Source organism: Sinohyriopsis cumingii, chromosome 2 (assembly GCF_028554795.1).
Source record: "Sinohyriopsis cumingii isolate HCF-2022 chromosome 2, ASM2855479v2, whole genome shotgun sequence".
NCBI classification, from domain to species: Eukaryota; Metazoa; Mollusca; class Bivalvia; order Unionida; family Unionidae; genus Sinohyriopsis; species Sinohyriopsis cumingii.
Window position 1 is genome coordinate 30,789,119 of NC_142962.1, and position 13,559 is coordinate 30,802,677.

Below are 13,559 nucleotides of genomic sequence, written 5' to 3' on the forward strand. Positions count from 1 at the left end.
GATGAATCTGCAGTCATATCCTTGTTCAGAAGCTTTGTGAAAAAAAAGAGAAGAGTATTAATGGAATCCTTCACATGCAATAGTATAGGACAGGAAATTTTGTATTCCTTGGGTGGAATTTCAGAACACATCTTCTGAATTGTATGCACACAATGAATGGAGCTTGCACAAAGATACCAGTGAGATCAAGTAAAAGAATAAAATCTCGTTTGTACAGTTAATCAAGACTGACAACAAATAATTTTTTTGATTCCGCTTGATTTATGCTTCATAAATAATAACAAAAACATGAATTTAAAAGAAAATATCAATTGCTCAGAATCAGCCTGTATAACATGTATCTTAGGTAGATAGACCAGTGTGGCACACTAACTTCAACTGCTGCTCATTTTTAGATGTAAATAAATTGCAATTAATGGTTATCTTGATTATTGTGATACAATGCTCAAATGATCAGTGTTTCACTTTTAGCATATTTGTGCGTCAGGGATGCATACTGAAGAAAATTGACGTACACATTTGTTTTTTTGACACAAAGGATTCACATAATGTGATAAGGATTTATTTAATATCCAATGCTTGGATGAGGGATGGCATCATGGGATGCTTTGGATGAGGGATAGCATCGTGTATACATCAAGCATAGGCATAGTCTGGTTCCCTGCTTCGTATGCTCCTTGAGTTGCACTCTGCTATTTGTATAGCGGAGTGCAACACAGGGAGCATATGAAACAGAGAACCAGACTAGCATAGGCAATGTTATGACGGAGTAGCTTTCCCTAATCTCGGGAGCTCTCATGCGATTTCCATTGAGTTTATCAAGATGTCATCCAGATGTGTAACGTCAATGCTTGTTGCACTAGAAAGTGATCACCAGATTAAAACAATGTGGACTAAGAATCATTAACAAAGAAAGTGAAAGAAACAGAACACAAGGGAGTAACTGTGGATCTAACTTTAATAAAAAATGGAGAAAATGATTCACTTGACTGGAATACAGCACATCCATTATGATTACCTGTGTGACTTCTGATTGCATGATTGTGAAGACAGTAAAAGTGGATAATCATTTCATGACAGGGTTTAAGAATTTTTAAAAATAAAAGAAAGATCTTAAAGTTCAAGTGTAACTGATTAGAAAAAGATTAATCATTAGCCTTTTTGATTTTTGGATGAATGTGTTCTAGGATGAAGTACAGTGAAACTGATGATAGTACACATTTTATGACAGGCAGTGAATTAATTGCCATTTGGTTAAAAGTGAAGATCTTTTATATCAACAGCTCCTGTGGCCTAGTGTTAGAGCGTCTACCTCAGATACGGGAGGTTGTTGGTTAGATCCCGGGCCGAGTCATACCAAAGACTTATAAAAAAATGGTACTAACAGCTGCCTCGCTATGTGCTCAGCATTAAGAGGTTAGTGTTAGGACAGGTCGGCCTGGTGTCAGGATAATGTGACTAGGTGGGACATCATACTACATATCTTTGGCATGATGCCCCAGTACTAGACATCACTATAACTGCCACACTGCAGACATCATAGCGATATGACTGAAATTTTTTTAAAGTTATGTTACAAATCCAAATCACACATTCACACTCCATATTATATCATTATCTACAAATGCCAACATTTACAGGAAAATAGGCTCAACAGAGTTGTTATAGACTTTAGGGATTCACGTGGCTGTTGAGTTCTTTTTGATAATTATGACCAGAGCTAATTGTCAAGATCATAACACGGTCAACTAAATATAGCTTTTGTGAATTCAGACACAAAGAGAAGAGATATAAAATTTGAACAAAACTGGATACCACGTCTAAAAACTCGTGACAGTACATGTACAAAAAAGACATTTCATCTACGCCACAAAAGTTTTGTCTGCACGATTAATTTGCATTATAATTAGCAAAATATAAAATATCACAAAGCATTAACATATCGTCACATAAATGGAAAATTCAAACTTTAGAATAAAATGTGATTTGACTCAACAACAGTGGTGATAATTCAAGAGTTCTTTCCAGAAAAATTGATTTGGAAAGATTCAAATAGACAGTATTATTGAAGATAAAGAGAATATTTTGCAGCAGTGGGAAAATGGAGTAAATGAATAAAGAATAATTTAAAATGCCAAATGATGTATGTACCAAGGTTTTAATGACAATGTTTTTGAATGATTAATGATTTTGCAATGTGCATGCTAACAATACCCCATTCACATTTCACACTTAAGAATCAAGAACTATTAATGTATATTTACTTGAAGTAAATTTATTCTTAAGACAAGAAGGACCTATTCATAATTAATGTTTCTTTCAAATGAAAATATTAAATGCTTTGAAGTTGCATGTACCTTTCTTACAAGATACATATACACCACTCCCTTGATAACTTGCCCCCTGATAAGTCACTTATAATGTAGGGTCAGGTGGGGATCCATTTTTTAAACCAGAAAATACACCAAAAATTAATCCTATTTGTTGAACTTGAAAAAAATTGCGCTCAAAATTGGTAACAGAAACTTTGATGTATTGCTGGTTTTATCGTCGAAAACGGTAGATAGAACCTGGAAATTTTAATCAACACTATGAAATATCAAATTTAAAAATAGGTCATACATTTTGTTTACATTTTCTTTCCAAATAACATTCCTAGTACGTCGCAATTAATGATATGTAAGGAAATTTCTGTCAATGAAAATGTCACGCCCAGTGGAGGCAGTACTTTAATAAATGAATACAAATTAAATAATTTTTTAGTCAATTGAAATTTGTGTTCTAGTTCTATCTTTTAGTTCATTTTAAGTGTAATCATCATAAATGCAATGTGTCGTCTTAAAATTAAACGTAAATTGCATCAATCTACCATAACAGCTATGTCCGTGAGCGTTTCTCAGAGAACCTAATTAAGTGCCAACCATGTTTTGATAACTGACTTCCGGAAGTATTTGTTGTATTGTTGCACTGGATTAAAAGCTGGCCTCCTTTGTATTATCACATTAATTATGTCTTTTGAATTAAATAAAGGAGGTGGAATACAAGAAAAGTTAAAAGGCATGAAAATCTAACAAACTTAAAATCTGTTCGCTCATTTCATTTGATCAATCAAATACTTATGAATGTTATTGTGTATGAAACATAAACTAGCTTAAATTAACCGACTCTTTCATAACTGTGATCAAAGGTACAAGGCAGCCAAGCAAAATGAATGCTTTGTAAAATAAACAGCTTGATTTCACAGATACAGACCATTGTGGGCAGTGAGTTTCAAAGAATTCTTGAACTGGCACTAAGAGATATCCTCAAGGATGATAAGAAGTTTCATTATTACTTCCAGTGAAATCACGACATCAATATTGTACTAATTGAACAATACAAAAATTGAGTTTCAATGTAGACGATTGTCTCACAAAATAAATGTAGCGTGTTTTTGAAGGAAAGGAATCTATTTTGGCGGTGTATCAACAGTTTAGTTCCCTGCTGCCTGGGCTCCCGATTTGGCAGGATAATATTAAAAACCACTATGGGAACCAGACTCATCAAGAAAACAAAAAGCAGTGATGTAATACAGATTTTTTCGAGTACACATGATGGTTGTTGAAACCAGTTGGAACGATGTTTCATATGTTGGACATTTTGAAAATAAATGTTATTTAAACAAAAAACTTCATTAGAAAAAGCGCATTATTAAAAATTATTATTGACATGATTGTAAAATGAGGATTCAGTCAATAAACAGCCCAGTTCCCTAATGCCGCCACCCCCCCACCCCCACCCATTTTCTTGATGTCCAAGCGATTTTTTCCAATTTTTGGAGGTCCTTCGGTAACTCGCACCTCACTTATAGTGCTGTCTGTGTTTGTGGACCCTGTTGTGCACGAGTTATCAAGGGAGAGTTGTACTTCTCACAAATATCCCCCTCTGGAATGGCCACCTCTTTTATAATGCCATTTTCTCAGAAGCTGTGGCTATATAAGAGTGGGACCACTGTAATTGTTGATGATCTTTAAATTTGTTTAGTGGTTGGAGACTTTTGATTTAAACATTGGGAGAGGGACATTTTTGGGTTGTTTTGCACAACATTGAAATAACATCAACTTCTATTAAGATCCAAAGCAAGGTATAATTAAAATGGAAAAAAATCCCGCCTAACATGTCATTAATTTAGAAAAAAGAAATTGTATGTAAAAAATGATTGGTAAATTAGAAAAAGGTTACACATAATTTTTACAGCACAGATTTTCATGTTGAAAAAGAAAATTTAGGCATCTTTACACTTTTGAAGAATTATCCAGTTATCATTGCAATGGTGTCCAGATCCCACTGCAGTGGTATCCAAGTATCATTGCAGTTGTATCGAGATATTATGGCAATGGTTTCCAGTTATCAATGCAGTGGTATCCAGTTATCATGCATTTGGTATCCATATATCATTATAATTATGTCCAATTAAGATTGCAATGGTATCCAGTTATGAGTATTGTGGTATCCAATTATCATTACAATGGTATCCAGATAGCATAACAGTGGTATCCAATTATATTGCAGTATCACTGCAATTTTTTCCATTTATCTTTGCAGTTGTATCCAGATATCATTGCAGTGGTATCAAAATATTGCAGCAGTATCCAGATATTATTGCAATCATATCCAGTTATCATTGCAATGGTATCTAGATATCATCACAATTGTATACAGATATCATTGCAATGGTATCCAAGTATTGGTGAAGCAGTATTCATCTGCTGTTGGAACGATATTCAGATACTGGCTTAATTGGTTTTTTTGTCGTTGCAATTGTATATTTTATTGCTGCAGTAATAAGTTTAGTTCTGCAATAACAAAAATTACCATTACAGTGGTAAAATTGCTATTACACAGTAAAATATAATTTTACCATTGTAACAGTATTAATTATAGTTACAATGGTGACATTACCATCTCAACGATACAAACACCATGGCATGAGTATTTGAATATTGGTATTATGGTGGATGAATGAATATTATTGTAATGATTATGAATGTCATTGCAATGAGTTTAGTAATAAAATACCATTGCATCAACAAAATTTAGTATTGCAGTGATAATTTAATACCATGGCAATAATTTTTAGATATTGCAGTGGTATTGCTGGGTTTTGCCTCTGGTACACCATAGCTGAAAGGCTTAAACTTCAGAATGGTAGCAGTATGGTAAAGGATGAGGACATCTCTTATACAATCACAAAATACTTGTTAAATTAGTCAAGTCAGCAAATGTTAAATAAAATTTGTTATGATATGCTCAGTAAGAATTGTTGCTATTAAAATGTATTAACTCTTCAGATAAGTTGTCTGGTTATATTTTTAGAATTTTATGTTAAATTAATCATTAAATGGGATTATATATTTTTTTTGTTGCAGGTAATTCATGGATGGCTGATTGTAACATCTTTATTGCTCCTGTTCCTCTTTTCCTATCTATATTTAGGGTGAGTTTCTAAATAAACTTTATTTAACTGTTAAGATATTTTATATATAACATGATTTCAGTAAGTTATTTTTTTCATCGGCTGACATGGTGACATCTGATTTATGATAATTTAGAATATTGCATCATGTTAACATCATAACAGTTTTAGGACATCATACAGTTGAAATATCAAATCCATCATACTAAAGAATTTTGAATGTCAAAATCTGGAATGAAATCATGTAGCAATTGTTTCCATGAATATGAAGTTGTAAGAACCCGTAAATCTATCATATTGACATTTTTTTCATTAGTCACTGTAAGGTTTACTGGTTCATAAAACATCTTGTAATATATCTTTAAATGATACATAGCTCCAACTAACCATTTTCTTTTTCAGATTATGTTATCTAATCATAATACCTTACTACTACCTCACAAATCCAGCCCACCCAGTCTTAAATGTTTTAGCTCAAAAGATAAGGTTATCTGCCAAACTGCATGACACTAAGAGTGATCTGCCCATGATACAGAGATTGGTGCCAAATCCACTGAATAATTCAGTTACTGCTTCCAATCAAAGCAGGATGTGTGTCTGCTCTGTTTTGTCTTACAGATGTAGAGCATGGGCAACACCAAATGTAAGCTTTGTTAACATTGGAAACACAGGACTGACAACCACTCCACATGTGTGGCTTGCTCTCATTTCCAATTTACAAATATATGTCCCACTTTCTTATTATGGACAGATAGTCGATGAGCTGTAGTACTAGGGGTACTAAAGGGGAAGTGTAGAAGTACACCTTTAGGGATGAAGACATTATCAGTGTGTACACTTATGTCATGGCAGGGTATGACTGTTCTGTATGGGTATCACACTCTACACAGTTCATCAATCATAAAGTGATCCAAGCTATCATGGTCAGCAACAGCTCTGACTTCTCTCTCGCCATCACATCATGAGAACTCTTTCTTGGCAGAACCAGTAGGTCGTTTACTGCATTTGCTGTATAACCAATTGCCTTCATCACCTGCCACAGAGCAAGATTGAAATAAAAACAAACCTCTTCAGTTACTCTCTCACACTTAAGATGTACAGACTGGTTATGTGGATCCCATACCTCATCCCAGCTTAGTGAACCAGACAATGTCATGTTAGTTATGATGGTCCTGTTTTACACTGCCTTTACCCTTTGCACAATATTTCAGTACCACAGACGATCATCTGTTCTTAGCCACCAGACAAATGATCTTTGTCCAGTTTGCTATAGCCATGTAATACAGGCATTCTCATGGACCAGCCTAACCTACATAGTACCACAAGGCACTCACTGCAGATGATGCCAGGCTTAGTGCCTCAGTCCCCATATGGATGTGACTTAACTTTTTTCTCATGCCTGTGCCACTCAAAGGAACCTTTTCTTAGTGACCATTTGGAAGTTACCTTATCCCACTAACACGGTTGATTGTACATTGTAAGCCAATGGCAGTAGGCCTTTATTGAAACAAGATCAAGATTAAAAGCAAGCCTACTTAGATATTAAAGATTGGTACCACACAAATTTTTGTGCACATTATTTCTGTACCATGGTATATCATAAATATATTTTGGAATCAACAGTTCAGTGTTCTGGGGCAGAGGCCAGGTGCTTTTTTATTTAAATTCTGCCTGTCAGTAGCAGAAACAAATATCTTGCACTGATTTATAGCAAAATAACACCCAATTAGATCCATGGTACTATTTGGAAAAAAAAATAATTATCTTGAGAAAAAAGAAAAGAAATAAATTCAGCTCAAAAGAAAATCATAGCAGTCCCCCCACCCCACCCCGGCCCTAACAATTAAATGGCCAGTACCTCGTGTTAGATGATTTTTCTCTGTATTTGTGAATCATTGTATAAGTTGCAGTCTAAAACCTGTAACTAAAGTTGGGTGGTTAAGCTTACACAATTACTGATAATGTTAAAGACATTCAGCTGACATTAGAGAGCCTACTGATAGGAATGGGAAGTGTTCATACTGAAGCCTACAATATTCTAGCCACACTACCGATATAATAGGCATTTGAACTTTTGAGTGGGATGCCAGTGCCCAAGCAAGATATTTATCAGACAGGGCCAGTAAACATATAACACTTATTCAACAAACGAGGAAATATTTAGTGGACTTGAGAAATTAGGTATTGTTCAGACAAAAAACAAGTGCACTCCTGAAAATTGTAGGACAATTCACAGTCTTTCCAAGGATTATATATACTTAACACATTTTCCATACACTAGTAGATAACTAAAACATAACTTCTTTTTTAATCTGAAACTTTTCTGTTAGATGGATTTGGCCCTAATGTTTCACAACATTCCATCTAGCCACTACTTTGGCGTATGTGACACATGTCAAACCTGTGATTAAAGGATCATATAGGTAATTGTCTTTGTAACAGTCACCTTTAAATTGTGACAGATACAACCGTTTTGTAAAAATGATATTTTTTAACTATTTTGTCATGAAAGATGAAAACACACTGTTGAGATCATTGAAGATGTAAAAAGTTTCTTCTGGAATTTCTATTCATTCCTCTCTGATGGAAATTGCCAATGTATCGGTGAACTTAAAAAGTACCACAGGAAACAATTCTGCGATATACCATTAATACCATGCACCTCTATCATTTTTGTGCCCCATTACACACAGGATATGGAGTTACTACATTCTCATGCCTTTGTCACTCAAAGGGAATGCTCACTTAGTGATCAGATCCTAATCAGGACATTCTGTGAACATGCTGGGCCTCTCCTTTAGATAATCTTCTCCAGCTTCATTACAGATTGCACAAGTCATCGCCATTGCTACACACACCCAGTCACAATAAAGTATGCTCACAAGCTCAATCATCTTTATTTTGTCTCACTGACAAGAGGAGATTCTGCCTTCCAAGCGCCAATCAAGCTATTCTTTTGCTTGTTGCCACTAGAGTTTCATTCTCCTCATCTTCTTTCAGCAGCTTGGTCCAAAGTTACAGCATCTGTTGATGTGCTAATCAACAAAGACCAACTGGCATTAAACTTATATCATTGTTGGATTTTGTGGCTGACCGGGAAAGCATTACATACAGATAGCAGCCATGAATTTGCAAAGCCCTCCTCAGTAAGCACATCAGATACTGTCTTGCACAGTGTAATAGGGACCAGTTTTCTAGAGTACATATCCTGTAACCTGTTACAAACATGAGGAATTTTGCAAAGTTATGGAGGATACAATGGCCTGGTTCCATAACTATTGAATCAGACTGCATGAGGTCAACAGCAAAACCAGTCCTGCCTATTATGTTGAATTATGAGACAGCTCATGTTGATCAACATTCTGTATGGCATCCAAACATCAGTGCACTGGCATTCTCCAGTGACTTCTCAGGCAGGCACAATTTTTTAAAGTTTCTGACAGATCAGTGTCTAGCTCATTGACACCAAGATAGAAACTTTAGTTTTGTGGGTACTGACAAAAAAAACTTATAAACATTTGAGTGAGGATTCTTTTGAAAATCTTACGCTTAAAACCATTTTCCTTTTGGCCATTACTTCATCTAAAAGAAGAAGCAAACTAAATGCTTTATCATTTAAGAAGGGATGTTTAGCAATAATTTTCAGTGCGAATGATGGTTTCATTGTTATGTCAGCCAGGTTTCCTTGCAGAACAACCAACTTCCATCAGTATCTCTATCTCTGATAGAAATCCATTATATCAGTCATATCTCTTTTGTAGAGAAGGGAGAAGGATGGGTGGGAAATTGATAGTTCTCCCCTTAAGGGAATCAGCTGATATTTCAGCATCCAATATCACTCAAAGGGTTTTGCTTACCATCAAGAGAACTTATGCATATCTCACTGAAAGAGACTTTTTCTTCTTGAGGATAAAAGCATGTGAGTCAGGACTATCACTTCTTCCTGGGCATGTTTCAGTCACTCATCTTTAGACAATGTTATGAATGCTGAATATTTGCACTTACACACAAACTTCTCCTCATGTTACCTTGAGTTATTCGCAAACCAGAGCCAAGGTGTGTTTCATTTAGGTCATATAGCCACTGCACGATCACTGACCCAGGCTACTGCTGCATAACACCAGTTGAGTAACTGGGCTAAATTAATCTTTTCACATTTTACTCCTTCCAGCCCATCTATCTTACTGACAACTCCAGCTTAATAACAGTGGCCAGTAAGGCATTACTGGCAATATATTGTAGTTGTGTTGGGGAAGCAAAACTAATTTTAACCTTTTAACTATTACCTATCACCAGTGGATGTCACCCCCCCCCCCCCAACTCCACTCTGATGTCATTCATTAGCCAACATCCTGAAAAAGAATGTTGATGCACTATAGTGCACAGAACGATGATGTAGGTCTGACTGTGTCAGTGCAGACTGTTATGAGAAATTTCTAGAACAAGTTGATGCATCTATCACAGATGAGGTATTTCTGTTGCAGAAAGATAAAGCTTAATCAAAGTGACAGGTAACTGTTGTGTATATCTGTATAATTTATTTGTATTATTTTAATAATGATAGTTGTTGTAAGGGTCATTTTGTTAATGACATTTTTAATATTAATATTCCATGATTGTAGTTTGCACTATAAAGATGAGTCATTTGTCAAGTGCTTAGATTCATTCCTAAAGCTTCAACATACTTCTAGTACAAGTAAAAGTCACATGATCCAATTTCAGGACATGAGTCCTAGTGAAAGGCCAAGCAGACCTAATTCCTTATTTAGTCACTGTTAAAACAGCTGATTTGTTTACTGACAGAATGATTTTGAAATGCAAAGATGATTCATTCAAGCCTTATATTTTATTTTCCATATTGCATTTTAGTAATGTTTATAACAGAATTATTATGTACAATTAGGCATTCATAGTAGTAAACACTAGTGTTGAAAGTTATTCAGTTATATTGACAGGAATTCATTTATTTAATATAATCGTTTGTTGGAATTACAGTGCTTGAATCATTTAAGGTTACTTGGAATAATATCTGTCAAGGAAATACTCTGTATTTATTTAAAGACAGTGAGTCTTCTGTACTGTTGATACATCAGCACATTACTGACCATCATTTATAATACAGTTGGAACTCATGCAGACTGTAAGTTATTTTTAAATCTTTCACTTTGTATTTTAGGGAAATAAATTAATATTAGGGAAATAAATTAATATTAGCAATTATACAAAGCCGGTTGGTTTTCACTCTTTCTTATTACTATATACTACACAGTTGTATCATATTTGTATTATATAGCATTTAACCACCCCACAAATAACTACATTTTCATTATACATTCAGTGAACAACATTAGAAGAAAGGATCTTATTTGACCCAGAGTTCTTGGTTAACTACCCATTCCTTTTGCTATTAGGCAGATGTCAGGCAGATAAATGGTCTCAGGTGTGCTTGGATCTTTTGTCAGATGCAAATCATCTGAGTAAACTTCTACGTTAAAGGATGTAGAATTAGACTGCACTTTTTAGCAATGGTCGAGTGTGGATAGGTGAAGAAGGTATACAGTGAAAATAACCACAAATAGCTGTTGATAATGTGGGAATATGATGCTTATCAAAAGATAGTTAAATATTGTCTCCCATATTTTGCAGAGTGGTGTTGCAGGCTCACAACGTGCCCATGGACTACATTACAGTTGCCCTGTTGATGTGGAATTTTGGTGTGGTCGGGATGATCTGTGTCCACTGGAAGGGGCCACTAATCCTCCAGCAAGCATACCTCATCATTATCTGTGCCCTTATGTCCCTTATCTTCATCAAGTACCTACCTGACTGGACCCTTTGGGTTGTCCTTGGAGTCATGGTTATCTGGGGTCAGTTAAAATAAAGATCTCTGTTATTGTATTATGTATCTGTCATTACAGGTAGAAAATAAACATTGGCTGGAAATTGACCTTAGGCAAATTGATCATACCCATTAGTAATAGAAAGCATTTGTTATATCAGAGTATACAGGTTTGTACCCTATCATGCAAGGATTTCCTGTCTTGCCTACATATCATGGTGCCATTCACAATGAGACCTCACATTATACAGGACACTTAAAAATGTTATAAAAACACACAGTAATACAGTGGGCAGCTGAGGTACTGTTTCTTATAAGCCTTGTGTTTTATGCAGTCTTCACTGTACATGGTTTTGAAGAATTTCAAACGTGTTATCTTAATATTTTACTTTAAATTTGATCAGTCTAGACCAGGAGACAGTCAAGTTCATGAAGTTTATTTTGCTTGAAAAATAATTTTATTCATTTTCATGGATTTCAGTTTTAACGTGTTTGTGATAAATAACAACCCGAACCACAGAAGCCAAGAAAATTGGAACCCTATGAAAATTGGGGAATTCACAATATTTAGTGAAGTTAGATTTGACTGTAATAAATGCATCTTGCATTCTGAAAACTGACATTAACATATATTTCAGACCTTGTGGCTGTACTATGTCCAAAAGGGCCACTTCGCATCCTAGTGGAAACAGCACAAGAAAGAAGAGAGCCTATTTTTCCTGCCCTCATCTACTCCTGTAAGTGTATTATCATAACTGGGGAAATATGTAACTGAAATATTTTATTGGGATCTTTCAACAGCAAATCTACAGTAACACTAACCTAAACCTGCCCTATACAAGCCCTCTCTAACTTAACTTCTATTAACTTAAACCTTTTCTAAAAGAGCCCCTCTCTAACCCAGATTCCACTAACTTAAACCTGCCCTAAGCAAGCCCCACTCTAACCCAGCTTCCACTGCAGACAGACCACATATTTTGATCTCAGTAATGATGTTCTAATACTAATCTGTCATTTTTTTATACTTATTATCATTCTTGAATAACATATCATAGACTATCTAAATATGGTATAACAAGCCTATTTGGAAAGCAAATTACTGCAAGAATCTCGTGTTATCTGTCATGGCAGACGAAGTATGGTTATCATGAACATACCAATATAATTTACCTTATATAGGTGTAATAACTTTATCTTAGCCAAATTTCATGAAAAACATAATTCTACCTAGGTAGTAGATTTTAACTACAGTCACCTTTTTGTCTTTGACAATAGTTTTATTTTCTCCATTTCAAGTTATAGGATCAGTTCATAGCCATGACTCTGTCAAGGCTATGACATTGTAGCTACAAAATCCCATTGGACCAAATATAGGTTCGGAGTTTTTTTTAGTTGATTGAGATTCTCAGAGTTAACCAAAACAGCTATGTAATCAGTTATGTCCCTTTAGTTTTAACATTCTTTATATGTAATGGATATAATGATATTGTTTCTGTTTATATAATACTGTTAGTGTTTACACTAATTTTGTTTCACTAGAAGCATTGTTCCTAAAATGAAACTAGCGATAAATATGAGAGAACAAATCGAAAAAAAAAGTTGTTTTAGAAATAATTTGATGTCTTGTACCAGAAATAGATAATATGCAAATAAGCATAATCGTCATTTATTCGCACAAACACTGGCGCTATATTAAAAGCAATTAGGGGGCCTCGGGTGGCCAGGTGGTATAAGACACCTCTACATCTCATCTGTGTTTGTGTGGGTTCGAGTCTCAGCTCAGTTAACAGGGCTATATTTGAAAGCTTGTATGATTTTAACAAGAAATTGAGCTGACTATTCAAATGAATGTTGTTGTGATGTTAACACATCTCGTTTATTATAATTGGCAGAAGCAATGAATCTGCTAATAAGTGTTGTTGTGCCAAATAACTATTAAATTCCAAGGAAGCACCTAAATAAATCATTACAGAATTGCTTGTGGGCATTGCCAAGACAGTTGATTGACTATTTCATGTTTGAATGAAGAAAGAATGTCATGTTTATAATGATTTCATCGAAACAGAATTAAAATATAACATTAAACTATGTATTTCACTTGACAAGACTTGTTTATTTGCAGTTTATATTTTATTGTTGCCACCAGTAGGCATTTCCCAACATTTTTATTGATCAGTATTGCACATCATATATTGCTCTTTATTAATGGAATATTTTGCTAAAGAAATTTTTACCATTATAATTTCTTATTAAAATTTTTTCATG

General features: G+C 34.7%; 1 protein-coding gene across 5 annotated transcripts in view; it reads left to right on the top strand.

Moving 5' to 3' along the window:
- LOC149804563 (presenilin-1-like) overlaps positions 1-13,559 on the top strand; it is a 77,713-nt gene that overhangs the window by 40,430 nt on the left and 23,724 nt on the right. For all 5 annotated transcript variants that reach the window (XM_089941555.1, XM_089941571.1, XM_089941544.1 and 2 more), the window contains exons 5-7: positions 5,409-5,476; positions 11,102-11,322; positions 11,933-12,031. In XM_089941555.1, coding sequence (XP_089797681.1) covers positions 5,409-5,476; positions 11,102-11,322; positions 11,933-12,031 — 388 coding nt within the window. The remainder of the gene's footprint in view (positions 1-5,408; positions 5,477-11,101; positions 11,323-11,932; positions 12,032-13,559) is intronic.